This window comes from Coregonus lavaretus, assembly GCF_964263955.1.
Source record: "Coregonus lavaretus genome assembly, chromosome: 8".
NCBI classification, from domain to species: Eukaryota; Metazoa; Chordata; class Actinopteri; order Salmoniformes; family Salmonidae; genus Coregonus; species Coregonus lavaretus.
Genome location: NC_139995.1, coordinates 26,257,598 through 26,285,040, shown reverse-complemented (window position 1 = coordinate 26,285,040; position 27,443 = coordinate 26,257,598). Strand labels below are relative to the sequence as shown.

The 27,443-nt window shown below is 43.7% G+C and overlaps 2 protein-coding genes across 4 annotated transcripts in view; one reads left to right on the top strand and one right to left on the bottom strand.

Annotated features, from left to right (window-relative positions):
- The window catches only part of LOC311133788 (voltage-gated potassium channel subunit beta-2), a gene marked incomplete at its 5' end in the record, with an annotated part of 159,970 nt that extends 142,927 nt beyond the window's left edge, over positions 1-17,043 (top strand). For all 3 annotated transcript variants that reach the window (XM_084167360.1, XM_084167359.1, XM_084167358.1), the window contains 9 exons: positions 1,571-1,615; positions 1,915-1,958; positions 2,437-2,523; positions 2,962-3,047; positions 3,833-3,953; positions 4,292-4,386; positions 7,725-7,845; positions 10,228-10,316; positions 11,927-17,043. In XM_084167360.1, the coding sequence (XP_084023486.1) occupies positions 1,571-1,615; positions 1,915-1,958; positions 2,437-2,523; positions 2,962-3,047; positions 3,833-3,953; positions 4,292-4,386; positions 7,725-7,845; positions 10,228-10,316; positions 11,927-12,016 (778 nt within the window). In that variant the 3' untranslated portion in view covers positions 12,017-17,043. The remainder of the gene's footprint in view (positions 1-1,570; positions 1,616-1,914; positions 1,959-2,436; positions 2,524-2,961; positions 3,048-3,832; positions 3,954-4,291; positions 4,387-7,724; positions 7,846-10,227; positions 10,317-11,926) is intronic.
- A 1,467-nt stretch (positions 17,044-18,510) lies between these two features.
- LOC311133549 (uncharacterized protein) overlaps positions 18,511-27,443 on the bottom strand; it is a gene marked incomplete at both ends in the record, with an annotated part of 102,514 nt that continues 93,581 nt past the window's right edge. The window contains 12 exons of the mRNA XM_084167055.1: positions 18,511-18,578; positions 22,166-22,294; positions 22,429-22,557; positions 22,702-22,830; positions 22,927-23,055; positions 23,209-23,337; positions 25,276-25,404; positions 25,529-25,657; positions 25,782-25,913; positions 26,173-26,301; positions 26,401-26,529; positions 26,704-26,832. Of these exons, the coding sequence (XP_084023181.1) occupies positions 18,511-18,578; positions 22,166-22,294; positions 22,429-22,557; positions 22,702-22,830; positions 22,927-23,055; positions 23,209-23,337; positions 25,276-25,404; positions 25,529-25,657; positions 25,782-25,913; positions 26,173-26,301; positions 26,401-26,529; positions 26,704-26,832 (1,490 nt within the window). The remainder of the gene's footprint in view (positions 18,579-22,165; positions 22,295-22,428; positions 22,558-22,701; positions 22,831-22,926; positions 23,056-23,208; positions 23,338-25,275; positions 25,405-25,528; positions 25,658-25,781; positions 25,914-26,172; positions 26,302-26,400; positions 26,530-26,703; positions 26,833-27,443) is intronic.

The following is a 27,443-nucleotide window of genomic DNA, read 5'->3' as shown; positions in this document are numbered from 1 at the left end:
GAGAGAGAGCGAGAGAGAGAGATACAATATTAATGGAGTCAGGCAGGCGAGCAGAGAGAGAGAGAGAGTTAGAGAGATACAATATTAATGGAGTCAGGCAGGCGAGCAGAGAGAGAGAGATACAATATTAATGGAGTCAGGCAGGCGGGCAGAGAGAGAGCGAGAGAGAGAGATACAATATGAATGTGGTCAGGCAGGCGGGCAGAGAGAGAGAGAGATACAATATTAATGGAGTCAGGCAGGCGGGCAGAGAGAGAGAGAGATACAATATTAATGGAGTCAGGCAGGAGGGCAGAGAGAGAGAGATACAATATTAATGGGGTCAGGCAGGCAGGCAGAGAGAGAGATATAATATTAATGGAGTCAGGCAGGCGGGCAGAGAGAGAGAGAGAGAGATACAATATTAAGGAGTCAGGCAGGAGGGCAGAGAGCGATAGAGAGAGATACAATATTAATGTGGTCAGGCAGGTGGGCAGAGAGAGAGATACAATATTAATGGAGTCAGGCATGCGAGCAGAGAGAGACAGAGATACAATATTAATGGATTCAGGCAGGCAGGCAGAGAGAGAGAGAGAGAGAGAGATACAATATTAATGGATTCAGGCAGGCGGGCAGAGAGAGAGAGAGAGAGAGAGATACAATATTAATGGAGTCAGGCAGGCGGGCAGAGAGAGAGAGAGAGAGAGAGATACAATATTAATGGGGTCAGGCAGGTGGGCAGAGAGAGAGAGATACTATATTAATGGAGTCAGGCAGAGAGAGAGAAAGATACAATATTAATGGGGTCAGGCAGGCGAGCAGAGAGAGAGAGATAGATACAATATTAATGGAGTCAGGCAGGTGGGCAGAGAGAGAGAGAGAGAGAGAGATACAATATTAATGGGGTCAGGCAGGCGAGCAGAGAGAGAGAGAGATACTATATTAATGGAGTCAGGCAGAGAGAGAGAAAGATACAATATTAATGGGGTCAGGCAGGCGAGCAGAGAGAGAGATACAGTATTAATGGAGTCAGTTAGGCGGGCAGAGAGAGAGAGAGAGATATAATATTAATGGAGTCAGGCAGGCAGGCAGAGAGAGAGATCCATTATTAATGGGGTCAGTTAGGCGGGCAGAGCCATGGCCGTGCTCCTGCTCTTGCGTCCCTCCTCAAAGCTACTGAATAATGGAAGGAATGTGTCTCCTGCACCAACTATTTTACCTCGTCACCTGTGTGTGTGTACTGTACTTGTACAGTGGTGTGAGGGTCACTGGTCTGACCCTGGTCCAGGCCAGGTCATGCTTACTGGCCCAAGGCAGTGTTGTATCTCCTTTGTGTGTTTGTGGTGTGTGGATACCTAAAGGGTGTGTTACTAGGCGCCTTAATCATCTTGCCAGTCACGACATATAAGACGCAAACCCTCACCTCCAGATACCACCACAGGTTGTTCCTGCCCGGCCCTCTGCCCTCTCTGTAATGTCAACCAGAGCACCTTGGAACACACTCTCCTGCACTTCATTGTCTGTGTATGTCCTGTGTACAGAGGGTCTAACATGTAAGTTGTAATGGGTATTCTCCCCCATCTCTTTGTAGACGTTCCAGTCTGGTGATCACAACCAAGATCTTCTGGGGTGGAAAGTATGTTGACTCTTCTCTGGGTGTCTTTGTGTCCCAAAGAGAAATGTGCTTCTGTGTGTAATTTGTCTGGGGTTGTGAGTGACTGGCGCTGTAATGGAGTATCTATCTAATGCCCTCTGGTTAATGTGATCATGTGTAATCCACACTGAATCTATATAATGGCCTTTTAGTCAAGCTGAAATGTATATCATGTGATGTTGTTACTGAGATGGACTAAATTACGAAGAGATAGATAGATTATATGATGGAAAGAAAGCAACTGCTGTAATTCAACTGTGGAATGTGTTTTTCACCAATAGAGCAGAGACTGAGAGAGGCTTATCCCGAAAACACATTATAGAAGGTAAGTAAGCTGCAGACAGACAGACAGACAGACAGACAGACAGACAGACAGACAGACAGACAGACAGACAGACAGACAGACAGACAGACAGACAGACAGACAGACACAGACAGACAGACAGACAGACAGACAGACAGACAGACAAATCACACAGATCAAAGACAGGACGAGAACTTTAAATGCTGATGGTAAATCAAACAAAATACATCCTAATTAGTAGCTTTGGCTCCAGGGAGAAGAGACTCCATTTTGATAATTGAGAGTTTGGGACTATCTTGGGGCTTAGGAGTTTTGCTGAGAATGTCCATTCATTATCTGTAGAGAAAGAAACACCTTATAGCAATCACATTTATTTGAAAATCCTAGCTGCAATATTGAGCACAACCTCACAATAGCATAATCAATACCAAATGGCTGCATTCATTTCCCTGAACAACAGTAGTGTGTGTAACTGTGGCTGTGATGCATGTCATTGTAGGTTTAAAGGCCTCACTGGAGAGACTACAGTTAGAGTATGTGGACGTGGTGTTTGCAAACAGACCGGACCCCAACACTCCCATGGAAGGTAAGGAGGAACATCTTGGTCCGCTTCTGTCACTGGCTTCTGGTGTCTGCCTCTTCTCTGTTCCCCTGCTTTCTCTTCTCCTGCTGTGTTATCTCCATCCCATAAGGTTGCTGTAGATTGTCTGAGCGTTCTCTGACATGCCTATGTCCACCCTAACTCACTGGGCTATATGGTTCTATATAGTGCATGAATCTTTGTACTCATCTCACCCCATTCTTCCTCACTGGCAGCAGTCTAACACCATTGGTAGCGTTAAATAAGAGTGAATAGCGTTTTCTCTCTTGGTTGCTCACAGGCTCAAACATGGCCATCAGACAAACTGTAAATGACTAGCTTGTCTGACTTGCTCAACTTTGGGTCATATCAGAACAGTTAGCTACATAGCATTGGTCTCTCCGCTCATTGTAGTGTGTGTATGTTATTTTTTTTGATTGGCAGAGACGGTGCGGGCGATGACCCACGTGATCAACCAGGGCATGGCCATGTACTGGGGCACGTCCCGCTGGAGCCCCATGGAGATCATGGTGAGACAAGGGGTGAAAGTAAGCCAGTACAGAGTACCGGCAAAATAAAGAAACAGCCTATCACAATAATTAAAACAAAGATGGCAAGAAAACTATAATTTATCATTACCGCCTGTCAGCCGCATGAGAAATTAGCGAATGGACTTGAAAACGGGTGTATACACTCTAGAATGTGGTGTGGTTCAGGCTGCTACAGTGTGCCTAATGACAATCGCCGAATGTCATTACACTTTTCAGTGTTTTAATAGATGTCTCTTTCAATTCGTCAAATGGCGGGTGCACTGTGCACTGTTTTAGATGCTGGAAGTATTTTAGTGGACGAACCTGCGCAGGTAGCCTACTTTTTAAAGTGATTTGTTTGACAATCAGATGAAAACATCATGCCTGGTTGTGTTCATGCTACATTAAAAGGTAATAAATACATTTGTACAGTTAAATGACATGTCTTTACTATTAGGCCCATACATGTTTTTAGTGTATGCGTACATAGGAGGTCCCGTACTGGGAAGAAATTCAATCTACTTTCACCCCTGGGTGACACACACACAGCCTCCTCTCCTTCCAGTCATCATTCTGCCCAGACCCAGTCTCACCACTGGCAATGACATGACACCACTATAACATCCTCTCACTGACTGGGCTAGACTGTGACATATTTTTACCATGACTTTCACAATATTGATTGATGGGCATCACAACCTTTTTCTGTTCATGCTTTGATTAGCCGTTGGCCACTGTACAGTACTCTTCAGGCTAACGGCTGCTGTTCCCTGTGTGTCCTGTAGGAGGCATACTCTGTGGCGCGACAGTTCAACCAGATCCCTCCTATCTGTGAGCAGGCTGAGTACCACATGTTCCAGAGAGAGAAGGTAGAGGTGCAGCTGCCAGAGCTCTTCCATAAGATAGGTGAGTGGAGGTGGTCTGTACAGACTGATAGGACACAACAGTATTTCATACACAAGGATAGCTATTCAATTATTATTATTATGGTTCTAATATGTAATTCTATGATTGCATAGATATAAGTATGCTGCAGCTTACAAAGGTTTCTGTGGCAATGTTATGCTTTTAAATACAGTAAATACTTAGCCTTACAAAAAAGAGGGGAGAGGGTAGCAACACCCAGGGATGGATGCTCTCCTCGTCCCTCTTTTTGGAAAGCGCAGTCTAGACAGAACAACATGTCTATACTGAGTGGTGGTGGTGATGGTGACAGTGCTGACCCCATGTTCCCATGTTCTCAGGTGTGGGGGCGATGACATGGTCACCGCTGGCCTGTGGGATCATTTCAGGGAAATACGACAGCGGGGTCCCACCTTACTCCCGCGCCTCTCTTAAGGTAGCATTACCCCCCTCTCCTGTGACCCTGTTCACCTCTCTGGTTTCTCCTTTGGTCTCAGCTCATGTGTCATGTCAGCCCCTCTTCTCCTCAGCCCTCTTCTTATCCTGGCTGGTTCCTGTCTTAACAGATATGATCTGTGTCTTTCAGGTTCTAGAACTTGGTGTCTCCTAGATGTTTGTTTTTGAGTGCCCTGTAACAGCATGCACTGTGTACCAACTTTGTGTACCAACTCTGTGTACCAATTCGACCACCAGCAGTTATTTGACACGACGTGTCAGGTTGTGTCAACTCAAGCAGCTTATCTCACATTTTCACACACACAGAGGCACACACATGCACACACTCACACGCACATACACATATATTCATCAGATGACAGCAACATACACGTACTGCATCACAAATTCAGAAACTAGGGCATACTCTCTCCCTGTGTTGTCACAGTGGCATACAGGATTGCTGTAGGTGGTCTGGGCGTTCTCTGTGGTCTTAACCAATGTTCCCTCTAATTTGTTTCGGCACTGCGAAAAATGTCAGGTCTGCTGAGCGCAAACTTGAACGTTGTGAAAATTCTGTGCAACTTCCAGGGCGTTTACTGTAGGCTACTGTGGCTATTTGATCATAATGTAGGCCTACCAGAGTGGCCTACCATCAAAAACAATGGAAAAAATACATCTATAACATTTTAACAGGGAAATAGTTGTTCTATCATTCAGCCTACAGTAGCAGCCAATGTGTGGTGTTCAATGTAGGCCTGCCTACATTCCATAAGACTTGAAAAAAACATGCAGGGTTTGACATTAACCTGTTTATCCACTTGTCCTTCAGACAAGGAGGTGACTGAAAATGTTGTTGTGTTTGATTGCAGAAACCACTCTACAAAATGAAACGCATTATTATTCCCATACCATTATTACAGAGAATCAGACAAATTATGCTACCCTCTGCCTATTGGTTACTTAGCTTATTCAAGCCTGTCTAAAAATACAACACTGCCCCTTTAAGACAAAAAATAGCTCTTTACCTGACTTGTTTTTCAAAGCACGTTTTGTCCTCTTGTAGGAAGCAATCACTCCCATATTGCTGACTACAACTGGGCTAATAACTCACTAACTAGCAAAGGATATGAACAAAATGTGCACATGTGGCTACATGCAGCTCTCAAAACAAGCACATCTATTCACGACCACAGCTGTAAACACAGTCCAGTTCAAAGTAAATGGCACAGATCCATATATGGCAATGGTCTATTTGCATATACAGTGCATTCGGAAAGTATTCAGACCCCTTGACCTTTTCCACATTTTGTTACGTTACAGTCTTATTCTAAAATTGATTAAATAAAAATATGTCCTCATCAATCTACACACAATACCCCATAATGACAAAGTGAAAACAGGTTTTTAGAAATGTTAGCAAATTTATATAAACAATAAAACTAAACAAAAAACATATTTACATAAGTATTCAGACCCTTTGCTATGCGACTCGAAATTGCGCTCAGGTGCATCCTGTTTTCATTGATCATCCTTGAGATGTTTCTACAACTTGATTGGAGTCCACCTGTGGTAAATTCAATTGATTGGACATCATTTGGAAAGGCACACACCTGTCTATATAAGGTCCCACAGTTGACAGTGCATGTCAGAGCAAAAACCAAGCCATGAGGTCGAAGGAATTGTCCGTAGAGCTCCGAAACAGGATTGTGTCGAGGCAAAGATCTGGGGAAGGGTACCAAAACATTTCTGCAGCATTGAAGGTCTCCAAAAACACAGTGGCCTCCATCATTCTTAAATGGAAGAAGTTTGGAACCACCAAGACTCTTCCTAGAGCATCTCTGGAGAGACCTAAAAATACCTTTGCAGCGACGCTCCCCATCCAACCTGACAGAGCTTGAGAGGATCTGCAGAGAAGAATGGGAGAAACTCCCCAAATACAGGTGTGCCAAGCTTGTAGCGTCATACCCAAGAAGACTTGAGGCTGTAATCGCTGCCAAAGGTGCATCAACAAAGTACTGAGTAAAGGGTCTGAATACTTATGTAAATGTGATATTTTCATTTTTTATTTTTAATAAACTTGCAAACATTTATAAAAACCTGTTTTTGCTTTGTCATTATGGGGTATTGTGTGTAGATTGAACAATTTAATCAATTTTAGAATAAGGCTGTAATGTAACAACGTGGAAAAAGTAAAGGGGTCTGAATACTTTCCGAATGCACTGTAGGCCTACTGCAGCTCTGATTGGTTATGCCGCACCGGTCTGTGTAGAGTCGTGTGCAATAGAATCCTACTCCGATGCGTTCTGCCTACAACAGAATCTCTTGCATAGTTCGTTTTGTTTCGGTATGTTGCATTGAAAGTGGCTAATATTGCGTTGATTCGAGCACAATTGCCACAGTAAAGGGAAACGTTGGTAGTGTTAACTAACAGGGAAAATTCTAGAAAGTTGAGTGAAGTTCAATCTCGTACTTCTCTCCATGGGCTGATATTTCTTCTGAGCTCTGCACGGAAGTCCAGGGAGCTGCACGGCAGTCTTAGAGGGAACAATGGTCTTAACCCTGTGCAGTTAAGGAAACCAGTTCTCCTTCTCACTATGTGGCTGATGTTCTCCTGAGTAGAGTGTTCATTCATATGTTCTGCCGTTGTTTCCTGGTTAGGGGTTTAAAAATTCCAGGAACTTTCAATAGATTCTCTGGTTTTCCCGAAATTCCAGTTGGAGGGTCCCTGGAATTGGGAGGGAATAAGCATGGAATCCGGAATACAACCAGGATTTCTGGAAAACCAAGGAATTTATTGAAAGTTCCAGGAATTTTGCAACCCTAGTCCTGATTAACAACAGTGTGGATGGCTGATCCAATCACTGAAGGCTTGCTTGTTCCTGATCTGTCACTGTTTCAATCATTGGATCACATAGGAAATGAAATCCCTTTATCAAGGTTGCTTTTTTAGCCTGTTGAAAAAGATGTACATTCATAGATTTGCATAATACAAATTTTCTTGGTGTTTAGAATTAATTATACACAATCTTAACAAGAATGAGACATTTATTTACATCCTAAAACATATGTGTGTGTGTTTGTACTGTATGTGTGTGAAACGTGAGAGATGAGCCAGAGTTGACCAGGTAGAGATGGGAGAGAGGGGCCTCCTCATCTCTGCCTGCTGGGGCTGTACAGTAGAAGAAGACTACAGTAGAGTCACAATGTTTACAACCAGATCCTGGTCTACCAAACAGAGTCACGTGTTTAAAAGCAGGCCCTGGCCGACACAGGTGGTGCAGTGCCTCAATGTTGGGCAGGGCTGTGTTTTTGAGCAGGTGTGCTGTGTTTCAACAGGGCTACCAGTGGTTGAAGGACAAGATCTTGAGCGAGGAGGGCCGGCGTCAGCAGGCGAAGTTGAAAGAGCTGCAGGCAATCGCGGAGCGGCTGGGCTGCACTCTGCCCCAGCTCGCCATCGGTACGCCGACACCCACTGCCGCTCTCTCTCTTTCTGTCCGTCTGTCCGTTCCTCGTCCCTCTGCCTCTCGCTTGCCTCACGACCGGAGGGTCACTGCCAGTCAGGCAGTTAACCAGATGGTTATCAGCTGTTTTATTGTGTGTGTGATAGAGAATGTTTGTCTAAATTATGTTGTATGTCTGTTTGTGGTAAACTAGTTCTTAGACTAGACACTAGAGTAACCAGGATGCTTTTCCTAAATCCAAGCCAGCTTTATCAAGCCAGTGGTAATAACTTCAGCTATTGATTCTGTTTGTTAGTTTACTGTCGTGTGCACTGGTGTGTCTATATACGACAAGGAAGTTTCTCTTTTCCCCACGTCAGCAGTTACATGGAATCCCAGACATAAATCCAGTGAGTGGCCCATATTGATTCCCAGCCGAACGGGGAGAGGGGGTATGAGCCTGTTGACAGAGTCCCATTAAAGCGTTGCAGACGATAGAGAGACTGTAAATCTAGGCCTACACAACACCTCACTCTGCATATCAAGGCGCATTTTACACCCAACCAGTAATGCAGTGTCATAGGTTAGGTTTCACGGCCCATTAGCAGACAGCTAGTACACTGTAGCTCCCAATCACTATAAATCCCTGTGGCACTGCCACAAACAGCCTGTACAGAGTTATGTCCTGGGACCACCATTTTATGTCACCCGGGAGCAGTGGTGTAAAGTAATTAAGTGAAAATACATTTAAGTACAACATAAGTTGTTTTTTAGGGGTATCTGTATTTTACTATTCATATTTTTGACAGCTTTTACTTTTACTTCACCACATTCCTAAAGAAAATCAAGTACATTTCACTCCAATGCGTTTTCCCTGAAACCCAAAAGTACATTTCAAGTGCTTAGCAGGACAGGACAATGGTCCAATATTATCAAGAGAACGCACGGTCATTTCTACTGCCTCTGATCTGGTGGACTCACTAAACACAAATGCTTCATTTGTAAATGATCCCAGCTATCTGTACATATAAAAAATTAATTAAAAAATGGTGCTGTCTGGTTTACTAAATATAAAGAATTTATAATGATTTATAGCATTTACTTTTGCTTTTGATACTTAAGTATATTTAAAACCTTTTACTTTTACTCAAGTAGCCTAGTATTTTACTGGGTGATTTTCACTTTAAGTTGAGTCATTTATTATTAAGGTATCTTTGCTTTTACTCAAGTATGACAATTGGATACTTTTTTCCACCACTGCCCGGGAGTCTCTACATTGGAAAAAAGTAAAGATTAAATACACATTAGGCCTCTTAGCTTGACCCGTTAGATACCCAAAGCCTGCTATTTTACACAGTTGATAGCCTAGTTACAGCTGTTATACGTTATAGTAGCAGTGTGACTTCATAGTGGATGTTGGCCAATGAGTGAATACCTCTGTCATCTGTTAGACAGTTCCATGTAGACTACTACAGCCATCCCATGTGGTCATCTGTTAGACAGTTCCATGTAGACTACTACAGCCATCCCATGTGGTCATCTGTTAGACAGTTCCATGTAGACTACTACAGCCATCCCATGTGGTCATCTGTTAGACAGTTCCATGTAGACTACTACAGCCATCCCATGTGGTCATCTGTTAGACAGTTCCATGTAGACTACTACAGCCATCCCATCCTGACCTGAGGAAACCTTGGTTGCCATATTAAATCCTGGGAAAGCCTGAGTGTTGTTGGGTCAGACCTGTTTCTGGAAGTGGACTCTGTCTCATCATCACCACTGTGGCTTGAGGTTCTAATCCCACTCTGACAGTGTTTGAACCTTACCACAGAGGTTTGAACACACTGGCACAAAGTCTCAATGCAGTAGTACACTAATCCTCTTATACAGTATCAAATATCCCACAACTAGATTAGCAAACACAGTGGGGTTGTGTTTTGGGTGTGTAGGGTTAGGATAGGGTATGTTTGTGTGAGTGTACTGTATGTGGGGTGCATGTGTCTAGTAGTTCCATTATTTGAAGAGACATTAGGTGGTTGTGATGTGTATGAGGCAGTGTTATACAGTACATGTTTTTGGTATGTTTGAGGCAGTGTTGTATGTTTTGTAGGGTGGGGAGGGTCAGGGTTATGTGGGAGAGGAAGAGTTGTGTGTTGTATATGGGGGTAGCAGGGTTGTGTGTTTGCCATGGTGGGGGTGTCATTGTGGGTAAGAGCGTTGTGCCAGTAACCGAAAGGTCGCTGGTTCTAATCCCCGAGCCGACTAGGTGAAAAATCTGTCGATGTGCCCTTGAGCAAGGCACTTAACCCTAATTGCTCCTGTAAGTCGCTCTGGATAAGAGCGTCTGCTAAATGACAAAAATAATAAAAAAATAATTGATGTTTACCCGTCCCCTACAGCGTGGTGCCTACGGAATGAGGGGGTGAGCTCCGTCCTCTTGGGAGCGTCCAACACCGACCAGCTGATGGAGAATATAGCAGCAATACAGGTGAGACCACACAGTGAGGGTCCAGGTGGGTGGGGTGGTTGTCGGTGTGTGTCTGCGCATGAGAAAGTGTGTAGATTTGCATAATTTGTCAATGAGTATTGATATTGAATCAACATTTTGAATTGGTTCAAAATGCCATCTCTCCCTGTCCATAACCATCTATAATAGAATTGTTGTTGTTTTTGTCTCTCCTGGAAAGAGCGCTGCCTCTCGGCCAGTCAGTTTGTTGTAATATGCTTGGATGCTTTACTGTACAAGTTAATAAGGTCAGCAGAGTATCAGTCAACAGGGACATTTGAGGCTAGCTTGCGGCGCTGCTACTCTGCTAGATAAGATGCTCTCATTTAATGGGATTTTCAAACCATCAGGGTTTTATGTTCTTTCATCACATTATGTCTGGCTTGAGATAAATTGTTTTCCCATTTCCCAGTATCTGCACTGTGTGTGTGTGTGTGTGTGTGTGTGTGTGTGTGTGTGTGTGTGCGTTTGGTTTTACTATCCTTGTGGGGACCAGAGGTCCTCACAAGGATAGTAAAACAAGGACATTTCAAGTAGGGACATTTTGCCAGTTCCCTCAAGGAAAAGGGCTATTTTAGGCTTAGGGGTTAAGTTTATGGTTAGGGTTACAATTAGGGTTTGGGTTAGGTTTTAGGTTAGGGGTTTGGAGTTAAGGTTAGGGTTAAGTTAAAGGTTTAGGGTTAGCGGTTAGGGAAAATAGGATTTTGAATGGGAATCAATTGTTTGGTCCCCACATGGATAGGAAAACAAATGTGGGCGTGGGCACTCAGTGCATTTGATATTTTGTTTCCACATGTTATGCCCACATTACCAGGGCAGCATACTATAGTCCTGGTCAAAAGTTTTGAGAATGAAACAAATATTAATTTTCACAAAGTCTGCTGCCTCAGTTTTTATGATGGCAATTTGCATATACTCCAGAATGTCATGAAGAGTAATCAGGTGAATTGCAATTAATTGCAAAGTCCCTCTTTGCTATGAAAATGAACTTAATCCCCAAAAAACATTTCCACTGCATTTCAGCCCTGCCACAAAAGGACCAGCTGACATCATGTCAGTGATTCTCTCGTTAACACAGGTGAGAGTGTTGACAACATTTTGGGTCCATGGCCAGACCTTAATCCCATTGAGAACGTGGTCAATCCTCAAGAGGCGGGTGGACAAACAAAAACCCACAAATTATGACAAACTCCAAGAATTGATAATGCAAGAATGGGCTGCCATCAGTCAGGATGTGGCCCATAAGTTAATTGACAGCATGGCAGGGCGGATTACAGAGGTCTTGAAAAAGAAGGGTCAATACTGCAAATATTGACTCTTTGCATAAACTTAATGTAATTGTCAATAAAAGCCTTTGACACTTATGGAATGCTTGTAATTATACTTCAGTATACCATAGTAACATCTGACAAAAATATCTCATAACACTGAAGCAGCGAACTTTGTGAAGACCAATACTTGTGTCATTCTCAAAACTTTTGACCACGACTGTATACTGTATACATATAGTACAAAGTACGTGCAATCTATACAAGTGAAGCAATACATCTTGCCTTCTGTTTCCTTCAATGCATCTGTAATTTCTCCTGCAGGTTCTTCCCAAACTATCCTCCTCCATCACACACGAGGTAGATAGCATCCTGGGGAACAAGCCGTACAGTAAAAAGGACTACCGCTCATAACGCACCACCACGCCAGCCAGGGCTGCTCCAGGGCTGCAGCGCAGCGCCAAGCCCCACCTTTGCCTGATCCTCTGTTTGCTTGAGCTTTTACTGAATGAGACCCCGGCGCATGAGTCTGACCCCACCTCAGCCACCCTGGGGAGCATCATTTAGACTTACAGGGAGAAGAAAAGGAGGAAAACATAGAGAGAGATGGTCACATCTGCAGGGAAGGAAAGATAGATAGAAGGACAGAACAAGAGATTAAATGGATATGTGCTCATAGATAAATCAGTTGTGCATACAATTCAGCTGAAAATGTATTTAAAAAACGGAAGAAAAAATACTTACAAAAAAAAACGCTTGCTTGGAAGCCAGATATCTATTTATTTTTTGCATTTTTTTCTCTAAATACTGAATGAATACCAATGGAATTTTAAGTTTATACAAATATACAACAAAAACTCTGTTGCACATGTATAGCCGCACATTTATTATTTTTTTTGTTCTGTTTACATGTCCATCACAGTTTCTCTGAAACAGCTGTTTGTTTGTGTTGTCTACACATTATCAGTGTACTAGCCTCCTCGCAGGCAGAACAATCAGCACTTTAGTATTGTACAGTTCAGTCATTGAGAGGTTGTAGAAGACGTGAGAGGATGAAATAACTCAACCATATCACACACGGTGAGTCATTGCACTGTAGAATCTCCTCCCCTGTTTCAGTTTCCTACCTGTTCCCCTCAGTCAGTCTGGTCTCCACAGTGCTGGTTTTGCCAGGCTTGGTCCTGGTGCTCTGACTGACCCATGGTCCCACTAACTGCTAAAGTCAGGTAGAAGGTACTGAGAGGAGCAGGGTGTAGGACTGCCCCCTAGTGGAAGGGTTTTGCTCTGCTCTGAGCCTCCTCTCATGCTTCAGGCCTGTCCATCAAGCATCTGTTGATAAGATCCTTTGGCAGGCTAGTGTTTGATTGCCATACAAAGGGTTTATTACAGGCCATGTAAAATGATGGTTGTATCTGTATACCTTTATGTGGCAGTGTTACTTTCTGAAACAATACAGTAACTGCATCAGACATAATGGTCTTAATTGTGCTCCTTGGTCAGTTTTGCACACCTATTTATTGAAGTGTCATTTTAATTAAAATTCTCATGAAAATGGCACATTACCTAAATTGTGCTCATTGTGTGCGTGAGTGTTGCCTTATTTAGGAACTGTGCTGGGCTGAGACAGCAGCCCCATAGCTGCCATTGGATACAGCCTATCAGGGCACAGACTGTTATTTGACAATAGTCCCTGGCCTATGGAAACACTAGTTGGTTTTGGTGGCAGCCCTTCCTGCCCAATAGGAGTGAAAGCTCAGGGATCGGAACAGAGACACTGTATTTAATGTAAATGTCTTTCTTTCATGTGTGGACACTCGATGGAGACCTGTCCACTGTCCAACCAGGGACATTTTCACGTGGCTTGAGCCAAAGATATTCAAACATCTTTCAACGACACATCTAAGTGTGTGTGGCTTGTTGGAAGAGTATAGCGACTGTCTTAAAGCGTATACTATCCAGCTTATTACCTATTGACTCTCTTCACATGTACAGTATAATCACTTGACCATGCTGTTCTATGCTTATACCCACATATACAGTATAAATGCAATGTACACTCCTCTACTTAGGGAATGATACGTTGATTTTCAGACGGCAGATGATAATCTATACATTTTCAATAATCGTATACATTGCACACTGAAGACATCTAACGCTGCCCTCGTTAAGTATTCACTCTCTAGCTGTTGGGTCCTCTCTTACTGTGAGACAAAGCACAAAGTAGATAGCATGTGATACATCCTCCATGCATGAGCCTTCGTCCAACAGCCTATGGGGATTATTCTGAAAGGCAAAGTCATGCTTACAAGTGTAAACTAACAAGTGTAAATTAAAAGAATACTCACTCCTCTTTCATTACTCATTCTTAGATTCAATGAGTTTAGTTTTCTAGTACTGTAGGTCAAGGTTACGCGTTCAATAAAAACTGCCATATCTCTTTTACAATCAGGGCCAAGTCTTAATGCTATGTATGTTTTTGTAGGTATTTGTTAGTTATTTAATGCAATACTAACAAGTAATTGGGGAGGTATATGCACGTTTTTGGGGAGGTATATGCAAACCTGCATAATATGCGGTTCTTTAGTGATAATCCATTAATGTAACATATCTGATAAAGTACTTATTGCATTAAAGCACTAACAAATACCTACAAATACATATATAGCATTAAAATTTGGCCCAGATTATAAAAAAGATATGCCTATTTTTATAGTGGGAGTGCGACTCCATTACCCTCCGCAAGGCCTTGCCCTTGTGTCATGGGATTGAAGTGATGTCAATCACGGAGGGGCAGTTCTTCGCCTGTCAAATTGAAAGGTGACAAGAGAGTGAGGAGACATCACAAGGAGGTCCAGAGAGGTACACCGCTGCTGGGCTTAGCTATGTTCCCTGCAAGCTTGATCCTTCTGTTGAAGACAAAATACTGGAGAAATCAGTTAATCAAAAATAAGATTTTATTACCCGGCTTAAAGCACGACATGAGCAGATTCAAGCAAAAAAGTTGATGTATTATATTTAAGCAATAAGGCCCGAGGGGGTGTGGTATATGGCCAACATACCACGGCTAAGGGCTGTTCTTAAGCACGACACAACGCGGAGTGCCTGGATACAGACCTTAGCCGTGGCATATTGGCCATATACCACAAACCCCTGAGGTGCCTTATTGCTATTATAAACTGGTTACCAATGTAATTAGAGCAGTAAAATAAATGTTTTGTCATACCCGTAGTATACGGTCTGATATGCCATGGCTGTCAGCCAATCAGCATTCAGGGCTCGAGCCAGTTTATAAACTCTATAACAGTAGTAAAAAATCTATATTACAGTAACCCCGCTACCCCCAATACTGAACATAAAATAATGTACTCTATAGATACAGTATCATTTGCGTGTGTATCTGCCCACCAGTCTTCGCTGGGCTTCCGTGAAGATAGAGATATCTAATTTGAGTGCCAGCCATAGGGGTGCCGTACTATTATGGCTGTCCCTGTAAAACAACACATTTCACGGCACCTATCCGGGGTTTGTGACAATAAAACATATATTTTTATGTCTGGTCCAGGACACAAACAGGATGTTTTCAATGGGCTCCTGGCTGACATCATCCTGTTCTGCAGAAACTTAAAACTGCACACATTCTTATGTTGAGAACATTTGTAACTCAGTTACCAGTAACAGAGGTACAAGAAAAGAAAAGGTCACCAAGATGCTCCGTGTCCAATAAATTACAAAATCTTTTTGCATATTAAACTAAGTCCAATTATCCTTTATTTTAGTTATTTAAATGTTTTTATTAAATCCATGAAATCATTTTTACACATTTAACCTTTTAAAGTAATGTCCAATCGTTAACTAAAAAGGATAATAATGTTTCTAATGTACATACTGGAGATGTCATTTGCTGTAGAAAAAAGGGGAACACTTGCAACAGTCATGCTTGATTTTGTACAAAGTAACACTATGTTTAAACCATCACAACTTTTTATAGGATCCAGTTACAAGCATAATGAAGTGTACTCTAGAAACTACACAAAGCCCTTTCTCATTGTATATACAGCATCAAGTAACTTTTATTTTTGTATGTAGATGCTAACCATGGTGTGACCTGGCCCTGTAGTGTCAGTGAGTAGGACAAAATGGAATGACGAGGGAAGTGTAGATGCTTCTCAGGCAAAGTGAAGAGGAGATTTGGAGGTGTGTATGCATGGCTAGCCCCTCTGGTCAGACAACAAATACTTGGCATAGATACAGATTCAAAGTGTGTGTGTGTGTTTGTGGAGGGGAAACAAATATTTTTAGCGTCTGTGTTAAACGTAAACTGTGTACATTTGATTTGCTGTGTCTGGTACTGTATGTCTTGAGTGAATTAGTGGCAAAAGCCAATGTGGTTTTCTCAGAAAACAAAACAAAAAAATCATAATTGATCATGATTTTCTGTCTTACTGTCTTTCAGCAGGGTAATGAGCGAAATAACCGAATATCGTGCAGCAGAAATGTTTCATAAAATAAAAAGGCTCATAGGCACTGTCACAATGAGTTATCCCTAGACATATTTGGTGGTCAATTCAATGTGACGCGTACATGCACAGAGCTGTGCACTGATTTGTCAGGTGATAATTGTGATGGTGTTGAGCGTAGCTCTAGCTCGCCCCCAGGGCTGTGCTGAGAGAGAGAGGCTGCTCTGTAGAGCTTGATGAGCACCACAGAGCTCCTCTATTTACTGGACCACTCTCTGGCAACACAACATGGCAACACAACAGCATTGCTGTGAAATGCACTCGTGGAAGAGCGTGCGCCTTACTGACATAGTGGATAATGCTAGGCAAGCAGTGTGGATGGTTTTTAAGAATTTGAGGTGTTTGAGTCAGGCTGTTTAGTGAGTAGACTCATCGTTGCAGGGTTTCTTGTCTCCCTGTCCAGTGTTGCACTCTGACAGCCTCCCTTCACACAGCCACTGTACCATACATGTCATAGTATTGATGTTACTATCAGCTCAGAAACCTATGAAATCAGCCCTGTAGATGAATGATGCTCATCTCACAGAAGGCCGTATGTTAAAGTTTATTTTTTGCATGTTCTGGCCTTTAACATAGAAGAAGTACAAGAGGGAGAATAAAAGATGGGTGTTTATTTAAATTTTCACCATGCTGCATTTTCCTCTTAATATTGTATCTGTGTAAAGATTGACAAAAATAAGCAATTTATTTGTATTGTGTATGCATTGTGCAGAATGCTCTCAAATGACCTCAATGGCAGACTACATTCGCTCAGTGATGATGCCCTAGCTAGAGTGGTATCTCCTGTATGTACATAGTTTGACCGTTGTATATATTTATGGTTGTGGTCACCTCTGCCGTTTCTTCTTTATTTTCATCTGCTTACTGCACTGTGCTTCAATCTGAAGTTAGACAATATGTACAGCTTCAGTCTTTAATGAAATGACAATGAAAAAATAAGAACGTAAAAAACAGTTCCATGTGTTTGACTTTTTCATTCATTGATTGTTTTTGTTATCTTATGGGTTATTAACTAGGTGTCCAGATTAGAAAATCCTCTTCACTCCAGTCATAGACAGTATACACTTACAAACTGCGTTATCTTGAACTGTACACAATATACTGTATAAAATATAAACATATGTAAGAGCACTTTATACACAAAAACAAAAAAGGTACTGTTTACCATGACTGGGCTGAGCCCACTGTCTGCTCAAGTTCTATTGTGTCTCCTGTATCATTGTGCAATCCAATGGGCTGAACTGGATATGAATCAGAATCGCCCACTCAAACATACTGTAGTAAACAAAAATGTACTGACCAATATGTAGATAATATACTGTCTTCTGGTCAACATATAGTGGATTAAAGCGTCATAGCACCAACATTTGTATAACAAGTAACTTCATATAAAGTACAGAATATCAAACATAACTTTGTCATTCACTGCAAATAGACATCACAATATTATACTGGATTGGAAATATTGAAAGCGCTTTTTCAGGTGCTCAAATCACTTTACATTGTATGATAGGAATCACCTCACACTACTATTCAAAAACCATAGATACCTGGGTCTTGTTGGCTCTGGGTCACCTATTGGTTCTGATGGCTTATTCATAAGGACAGATGAAAATAATGAATCATCATACGGTATATGATGTAGAAGTGATGGGATTTGTATAATAATGCCACATGTATACTGTATAAAAATGATTGTTAGTGTTGGACGTTCAGCAACGGTCGCCACACATCTCCTATATCCGTGGGTTGTTTGTCCAGGATGGGAGTGTGCAGAGGAGGCTGTGGTGGGGGAGATCTAGGGCGCTATACAATCCGTATCGCGGAAATTCATCGTTACAACATGATTTAAATTTGAAGGCAATGTTCCTGCATTAGCAGAGACTCCATTCACGGTAAACGCTGCAGATGTCGGCTCAATAGGTAATTACCTTTAAATGTAACGCTTCAGCCATACAGATTGAATAGAGCCCCTAGTCCTGGTACCCCCTGACCGCACTCTAACTACCAGAAAGGGGGTCACAACATACCGTACCTCATCACTGATGAGTCAGGCCATGCCTGAGTGGGAGCTGCACATGTATACAGTACACACATGAACACAAACAATGAAAGCCCTGCACAGTTCAAAGTATACACACACAACAAAGCATTATCCACCCTAGAGCAAACACTGAGAACATTTCTCCTTAGAGTCTATTTCTCAGTGTCTGTCATCCAGCTCCTGTGGGTGCAGCAGTATCCTGTCCCGTTGGGGTGTGTATGTCTGAAATAATAATATCCACCCTTTTAATCCACTTCAGTTCGGCTTCAGTGAAGCTTGTGCTGCTGCCTCAGCCTCTTACAGTCGGAGGCTCATTGGTGATTAGAGCCTCCAACCAAAAGGGGACGCTATAACGCGTTGTCTAGATGTGAGTTATCCTCCCTCCTGCTTCTGTAGGGGAGACGTGGAGGCCCACCTGAGGACACACCCAGACACAGAGTGAGAGGAGCTGTCAGTTGACTCTGTATCTCAGCACACAGGACACACGTATCAAATCACATTGTATTTGTCACATACACGTGTTTAGCAGATGTTATAGCGGGTGTAGCGAAATGCTTGTGCTTCTAGATCCGACAGTGCAGTAATATCTAACAAGTAATATCTAACAATTTCACAACATATACCCAATACACACAAAACTTGTAAGGAATGGGATTTAAGAATATATACATATATGGACAAGCAATGACAGAGCGGCATGGACTAAGATACAGTAGAATATTATTGAATAGAATGCAGTATATACATATGAGATGAGTAGTGCAAGATATGTAAACATTATTAAAGTGACTAGTGTTCCATTTCTTAAAGTGCAGCAGCCTCTAATGTGCTAGTGATGGCTATTTAACAGTCTGATGGCCTTGAGATAGAAGCTGTTTTTCATTCTCTCGGTCCCAGCTTTGATGCACCTGTACTGACCTCGCCTTCTGGATGATAGCGGGGTGAACAGGCAGTGGCTCGGGTGGTTGATGTCCTTGATGATCTTTTTGGCCTTCCTGTGACATTGGGTGCTGTATGTGTCTTGAAAGGTGGGTAGTTTGCCCCCGGTAATGCGTTCGGCAGACCGCACCACCCTCTGGTGAGCCCTGCGGTTGTGGGCGGTGCAGTTGCCGTACCAGGCGGTGATACAGCCCGACAGGATGCTCTCAATTGTGCATCTGCAAAAGTTTGTGAGGGTTTTAGGTGCTAGGCCGAATTTCTTCAGCCTCCTGAGGTTGAAGAGGCTCTGTTACGCCTTCTTCACCACACTGTCTGCGTGGGTGGACCATTTCAGTTTGTCGGTGATGTGTACGCCAAGGAACTTGAAGCTTTCCACCTTCTCCACTGCGGTCCCGTAGATGTGGATAGGGGGGTGCACCCTCTGCTGTTTCCTGAAGTCCATGATCATCTCTTTTGTTTTGTTGATGTTGAGTGAGAGGTTATTTTTCTGGCACCACACTCCCAGAGCCCTCACCTCCTCCATGTAGGCGGTCTCGTCATTGTTGGTAATCAAGCCTACTACTGTTGTGTCATCTGCAAACTTGATGATTGAGTTGGAGGCATGCTTGGCCACGCAGTCATGGGTGAACAGGGAGTACAGGAGGGGGCTGAGCACACACCCTTGTGGGGCCTCAGTGTTGAGGATCAGCGAAGTGGAGATGTTGTTTCCTACCTTCACCACCTGGGGGCAGCCTGTCAGGAAGTTTATGACCCAGTTGCACAGGGCGGGGTTCAGACCCAGGGCCTTGAGCTTAATGATGAGCTTGGAGGGTACTATGGTGTTGAATGCTGAGCTATAGTCAATGAACAGCATTCTTACATAGGTATTCCTCTTGTCCAGATGGGATAGGGCAGTGTGATGGCGATTGAATCGTCTGTGGATCTATTGGTGCGGTAAGCAAATTTAAGTGGGTCTAGAGTGAGAGGTAAGGTAGAGGTGATATGATCCTTGACTAGTCTCTCAAAGCACTTAATGATGACAGAGGTGAGTGCTACAGGGCGATAGTCATTTAGTTCAGTTACCTTTGCTTTCTTGGGTACAGGAACAATGGTGGCCATCTTGAAGCATGTGGGAACAGCATACTGGGAAAGAGAGAGATTGGATATGTCCATAAACACACCAGCCAGCTGGTCTGCGCATGCTCTGAGGACGCGGCTAGGGATGCCATCTGGGCCGGCAGCCTTGCGGGGGTTAACATTCTTAAATGTCTTAATCACGTCGGCCATGGAGAAGGAGCGGCCACAGTCCTTGTCTGAGCCGTTGAATTGTGACTCCACTTTGCCTCTATACTGATGTTTTGCCAGTTTAATTGCCTTGCGGAGTGAGTAGCTACACTGTTTGTATTCTGCCATATTCCCAGTCACCTTGCCATGGTTGAATGCGGTGGTTCGCGCTTTCAGATTTGCGCGAATGCTGCCATCTATCCACGGTTTCTGGTTAGGGTAGGTTTTAATAGTCACAGTGGGCACAACATCACCTATACACTTCCTGATAAACTCAGTCACCGTTTCAGTGTAAACGTCTAAATTATTTTCGGAAGCTACCCGGAACATATCCCAGTCCGCGTGATCAAAACAATCTTGAAGCGTGGATTCCGATTGGTCAGACCAGCGTTGAATAGTCCTTAGCACAGGTACTTCCTGTTTGAGATTCTGCCTATAGGAAGGGAGAAGCAAAATGGAGTCGTGGTCAGATTTGCTGAAAGGAGGGTGGGGGAGGGCCTTATAACCACCCCGAAGTTCGAATAGCAATGGTCGAGGATTTTAGCAGCGCGAGTAAAAATAATAATAAATAATATGCCATTTAGCAGACGCTTTTATCCAAAGCGACTTACAGTCATGCGTGCATACATTTTTATTTTTTTTTGTGTATGGGTGGTCCCGGGGATCGAACCCACTACCTTGGCGTTACAAGCGCCGTGCTCTACCAGCTGAGCTACAGAGGATATGTTGATAGAACTTCGGCAGCCTAGTCCTCAAATGAGCTTTGTTAAAATCCCCGGCTACAATAAATGCAGCCTCAGGATATGTGGTTTCCAGTTTGCATAAGGTCCAGTGAAGTTCTTTGAGGGCCGTCGTGGTATCGGCTTGAGGGGGGATATACACGGCCGTGACTATAACCGAAGAAAATTATCTTGGGAGATAATACAGTCGGCATTTGATTGTGAGATATTCTAGGTCGGGTGAACAGAAGGACTCGAGTTCCTGTATGTTACTACAATTACACCATGAGTCGATAATCATGAAACACACACCTCCGCCCTTCTGCTTCCCAGAGAGATATTTATTCCTGTCTGCGCGATGAACTGAGAACCCATCTGGCTGGACCGATTTCAACAGAATATCCCAAGAGAGCCATGTTTCCGTGAAACAGAGTATGTTACAGGCCTTCATGTCTCTCTGGAAAGAAATCCTTGCCCGTAGTTCGTCGACTTTGTTAACCAAAGACTGAACATTAGCGAGTAGAATACTTGGAAGCGGTGGGTGGTGTGCGCGCCTCCTAAGTAGAACCAGCAGGCCGCTCTGAGTGCCTCTCCTCCGCCGGCGATCAGTTCAGTTGCCCTGGGTGGAGCAAACAAAGGATCTGCTTCGGGAAAGTCGTATTCCTGGTCGTAATGCTGGTGAGTTACCGCCGCTCTGATATCCAATAGTTTTTCCCGGCTGTATGTAATGATGCAAAACACTTTCTGAGCTAATAATGTAAAAAATAATACATAAAAAAACAAAATACTGCAAAGTTTCCTAAGAGCTAGTCGCGAGGCCGCCATCTTCGTCGGCGCCAGGATTATAGACAAACAACAACACAACCAGAACCACCAACGGAGGAAATGTGTAACCTCCATCTGTTCAACCTCCCTACAGACAAAACCAAGTTTCAGCACTAAAACAAGTAGTTTATTTTCTAACTCGGCAGAAACATGTCAGTTCCAGTCAACTTTCCTCTCCAGTCCAGCTTCATTATACCCAGCCCTGTCACCAGCTACACTATGCATGCTGTGGTGAGTGTTAGTAAGTCATCACTACCTTCCTGACAGGTGAATCCGATCCAGCTGTTGAGACATGTGCAGCGGCCGTTCCGATGGTCACAGTGAGCCGCGTTGTCACACACACAGCGCTCTGTGCAGTCTGGCCCATAGCGGTTTGCTTTACAGTCTGACAACACACACACACACACAGGTAAGACGATACCTCATTAGACACTAGAAAATAATTAGAAAAAGGCTCTTAAACAGATCGGCACCTAAGGTACTATCACATAGAAAGTTCTGAAGGCCCCTCAGTCTTACCGATGTCACACCTGGGTCCAGTCTTGCCTGAGGTGCACAGACACCTGCCACTCACAGGGTCACAGGGCGTGCCCTCCTCACAGTCACATGACTTGGCACAGTTCACACCAAACGTGCCCTGTTGACACTCTGAAAAAAGACGTGTGTAAGTGCAACACCATATTTAGAATGAATTAATCCGGTCTGAAGGCCAACATTTCTAACTGCATACAAGTGATCATCAACTACAAGACACCATCAACTCAGTTACTGTACATAAGGCAGAGATTTCACCTCTGTGACAGCGGGAGCCATGGTACCCTGGAGGACAGACACAGAAGCCAGTGGAGGGGTTGCAGGACGCCCTGTTCAGACAGTCACACTGAAGCTGGCACAGAGGGCCATGGAGACCAGGGGGGCACGCTGAGGATGGGGGTAGGACACTTTAGATACAGTATGCAATGCCAGTGTCTTTCAATGCTGTACTGACGTGTGTGTGTGCATGTGTGAGTCACTCACCATGTTCACACTGATGTCCGTAGTATCCTAAACCACACTGGCAGGTTCCAGTCACCCTGTCACAGGTGCCATTGTTCTGGCAGTCACACTTCAGCTGGCAGTTACCTCCAAATGTCCCCGGAGGGCATTCTATCACACAAGCAGACAGACAGACACAGAGAGGCAGCATAACTATCTACAGTATATCATCTCCTGGATGAAAACCAGCACTGGGAGTTGAGTAATTACATTCATAGCTATTTCCTATGATTTTGTAAAGGCGTACTGCACAGTATCTCTCACCTGTGTCACAGTGAGCCCCAGTCCAGCCCAGACCACAGGTACAGCTTCCAGAGACAGAGTCACACAGTCCTCCGTTACTGCAGTTACAGCGCATAGCACAGTCCCCTCCAAACCATCCAGGAGCACAGCCTGCCAATACACAGATATTACACATTACAAACACACCAGTGGAGGCTGCTGAGGGGAGAACGGCTCATAATAATGTCTGGAACAGAGCAAATGGAATGGCATCAAACCATGTGTTTGATGTATTTGATACCATTCCAACCATTCCACTCCAGCCATTACCACAAGCCCATCCTCCTGTGAAACACACACATATTACAAACATAGTTCAAACACACACATACACTACCGGTCAAAGGTTTTAGAACACCTACTCATTCAAGGGTTTTTCTGTATTGTACCGTTTTCTATATTGTAGAAAAATAGTGAAGACATCAAAACTATGAAATAACACATATGGAATCATGTAGTAACCCAAAAAGTGTTAAACAAATAAACATATATTTTATATTTGAGATACTTCAAATAGCCACCCTTTGCCTTGATGACAGCAATGCACACTCTTGGCATTCTCTCAACCAGCTTCACCTGGAATGCTTTTCCAACAGTATTGAAGGAGTTCCCACATATGCTGAGCACCTGTTGGCTGCTTTTCCTTCACTCTGCGGTCCGACTCATCCCAAACCATCTCAATCTGGTTGAGGTTGGGGGATTGTGGAGGCCAGGTCATCTGATGCAGCACTCCATCACTCACCTTCTTGGTAAAATAGCCCTTACACAGCCTGGAGTTGTGTTGGGTCATTGTCCTGTTGAAAAACAAATGATAGTCCCACTAAGCCCAAACCAGATGGGATGGCGTATCGCTGCAGAAGGTAGCCATGCTTGTTAAGTGTGCCTTGAATTCTAAATAAATCACAGACAGTGTCACCAGCAAAGCACCCCCACACCATAACACCTCCTCCTCCATGCTTTACGGTGGCAAATACACAAGCGGTAATCATCCGTTCAGACACACCGCGTCTCACAAAGACACGGTGGATGGAACCAAAAATCTCAAATTTGGACTCCAGACCAAAGGACAAATTTCCATCGGTCTAATGTTCATTGCTTGTGTTTCTTGGCTCAAGCAAGTCTCTTCTTATTATTGGTGTCCTTTAGTAGTGGTTTCTTTGTAGCAATTCGACCACGAAGGCCTGATTCACACAGTCTCCTCTGAACAGTTGATGTTGAGATGTGTCTGTTACTTGAACTCTGTGAAGCATTTATTTGGGCTGCAATTTCTGAGGCTGGTAACTAATTAACATCCTCTGCAGCAGAGGTAACTCTGGGTCTTCCATTCCTGTGGCGGTCCTCATGAGAGCCAGTTTCATCATAGCGCTTGATGGTTTTTGTGACTGCACTTGAAGAAACTTTCAAAGTTCTTGAAATGTTCCATATTGACTGACCTTCATGTCTTAAAGTAATGATGGACTGTCGTTTCTCTTTGCTTATTTGAGCTGTTCTTGCAATAATATGGACTTAGTCTTTTACCAAAGAGGGCTATCTTCTGTATACCACCCCTACCTTGGCACCCCTACCACCCCTACCTCACAACACAACTGATTGGCTCAAACGCATTAAGAAGGAAAGAAATTCCACAAATTAACTTTTAAGAAGGCATACCTGTTAATTGAAATGCATTCCAGGTGACTACCTCATGAAGCTGGTTGAGAGAATGCCAAGAGTGTGCAAAGCTGTCATCAAGGCAAAGGGTGGCTATTTGAATAATCTTAAATATAAAATATATTTTGATTTGTTTAACACTTTTTTGGTTACTACATGATTCCATATGTGTTATTTCATAGTTTTGATGTCTTCACTTTTATTGTACAATGTAGATAATAGTAAAAATAAATTAAAAACCCTTGAATGAGTAGGTGTTCCAAAACTTTTGACCAGTAGTGTATATTACAAACATACCTTTAACTTATAGACAGATAGAGATGCAAACAATCCTATTTGTGTTGTAAAAATACTTCCACACATAGTGATCTGTTTCTGTATTCATTAGAGAAAACCTACCTTGTCCACAGTCCTCCCCTCTTCGCCCAGGGCTGCAGTGACATCTACCAGTGACAGGATCATTCTGTGCCCCCTCTCCACACAGTGTCACGCGGGCACAGTCCAGCCCATAACGACCAGCTGGGCACGCTGTCAACAGGGTACAGGACATTAAGGACCATAGTTTTTGCATCTAATATTACTTCAGAAGTTATGATTGTTGTGGAGGTGTTACATGTTATTCAGTGCAATAAAAAGCTGAATATAAACTCACTGATGTTGCAGTGTGCTCCGATGAACCCTGCTGTGCATTCACAGGTGCCAGAGGTGGAGCTGCATTTCCCACTGTTCTGACACTGGCACTCTCGCTCACAGTTGGGACCATACCAACCTTTCTGACACTCTGGGAACCCAAAACACATACCAAACAGTTTTAAGACTAAACTCATCAATAGAGTAATGACATCCCCTATGGAAGGTTATGAAGGTGTCAGTACCAGCAGAGGGGAGTAGTGTACAATACATACCCAATTTACATTGAGGACCTTGGAAGCCTGGGGCGCAGTAACACAACCCAGTCACTGGGTGGCAGAGCTGGTTGGTCTCAGAACACTGGCACACCTGGTTACAGTTGAGTCCATATGTCCCTGACAGACAGGCTGGTGGTGCAGACAGACAGAGACAGACAGACAGACAGACAGAGAGAGAGAGAGAGAGAGAGAGGTAAGCTTTATGAAAAGTGAGACATTACAGCTGAAAGTCCAGACTGACTGAGTTTTAAATTATTATTTTTTTATCCTTATTTTGCCAGGTAAGTTGACTGAAAACACATTCTCATTTTACAGCAATAGTTACAGGGTGATAAATGAGCCAATTGGAAGCAGAAGAGATGGGCTGAGAGGGTAGTACAGTACTCACTCTGTTCACAGCCATTGCCAGTGAGTCCAGGGGGACAGCCACACACCCCAGAGACATGGTGACAGGAAGTACCCTGGGAACAGGTGCAGCGTTGCACACAGCCCTTGCCATAGGTTCCAGGTAAACAGGCTGGTGATAAAAATGAGGGGGAGTCAAAATCCTAAACAGGTATGGCTAAAAATCTTTCAGAGATAATATAAAAAGTTGTTATCATTAAAAGTAGGCTACCTTTATCACACTGGGGTCCCCTCCAACCTGGTGGACAGAGGCAGTGCCCAGTAACGTGGTGACAGGGGGCTTTATGCTCACACTGACAGCTCTCCTCACAGCCAGCCCCAAACAGGCCTGACACACAGGCTGCAGTGGAGGAAAAGGACGGAGGAAGAACTCAGAGACTGGATGTGACAACAACATTCACTCACAAGAGGGCGCTGTGTTGACTGTACAGTGAAAACCTGTGAATTAATTCACCTCACAACATTGATGATGACAAAGACAGTATATGTCCACTTCTCTGTCACTCTTTCTCACCTTTTTCACAGCGCTCTCCGACCCATCCAGGACCACAGTTGCACTGGCCCGTCTGTCTGTCACAGTGGCCCCCGTTCTCACACTGACACTGCTGCTGGCAGTCGGCCCCGAACCACCCTGCTACACACTCTGTAGCGCCAACACACCAACCCACAGAGACATGGCAGGAAAGAACACAGGACATCACATGTCAGAGCAGGCAAACCAACCACAGGCTAACATAGAAACCTATGTGTTTCTGCTGAGGACAGCAATACCTTCTCCAAACCCTGTGGTTTGACCTAGCAGAAAGTTGGCACTAGGTGGTAATTAACCACTGAGTGGTTAGGTAACACAGCACCGGCAGCAGCATTAGAGGTTTCCTGTGCCTAGAGTAGGGGGTGAGTTTGGCATGGAGGACCCGTTGAGAAGTTTATATGGGCGCTGTGGGAGGATAGTGTGTGATGTAGAGTACAGTGGGGTGGTGAACTGCAGCGTCTGTGTGGGGTCTAGAGTGAGACGGTTACACGGCAGACAGGAGACTGTGGGGTCTAGCAGACTATTTGCGGTCTGAGGGGCATGCAGCTCTGTCTCACACAGACTGCCAGGGAACAGCACCAGTCAAAAATAAATGAGTTAAACCAGGGCAAATTAGCACTGAGACTAATTTGTTTCCTGAATACAGTAAAATAAACCACAGGCCACTGTTCTAAATGGTTTCTAGCATTTCAGGTAATGTTATCCTTAAGCAGGCTGTCCAG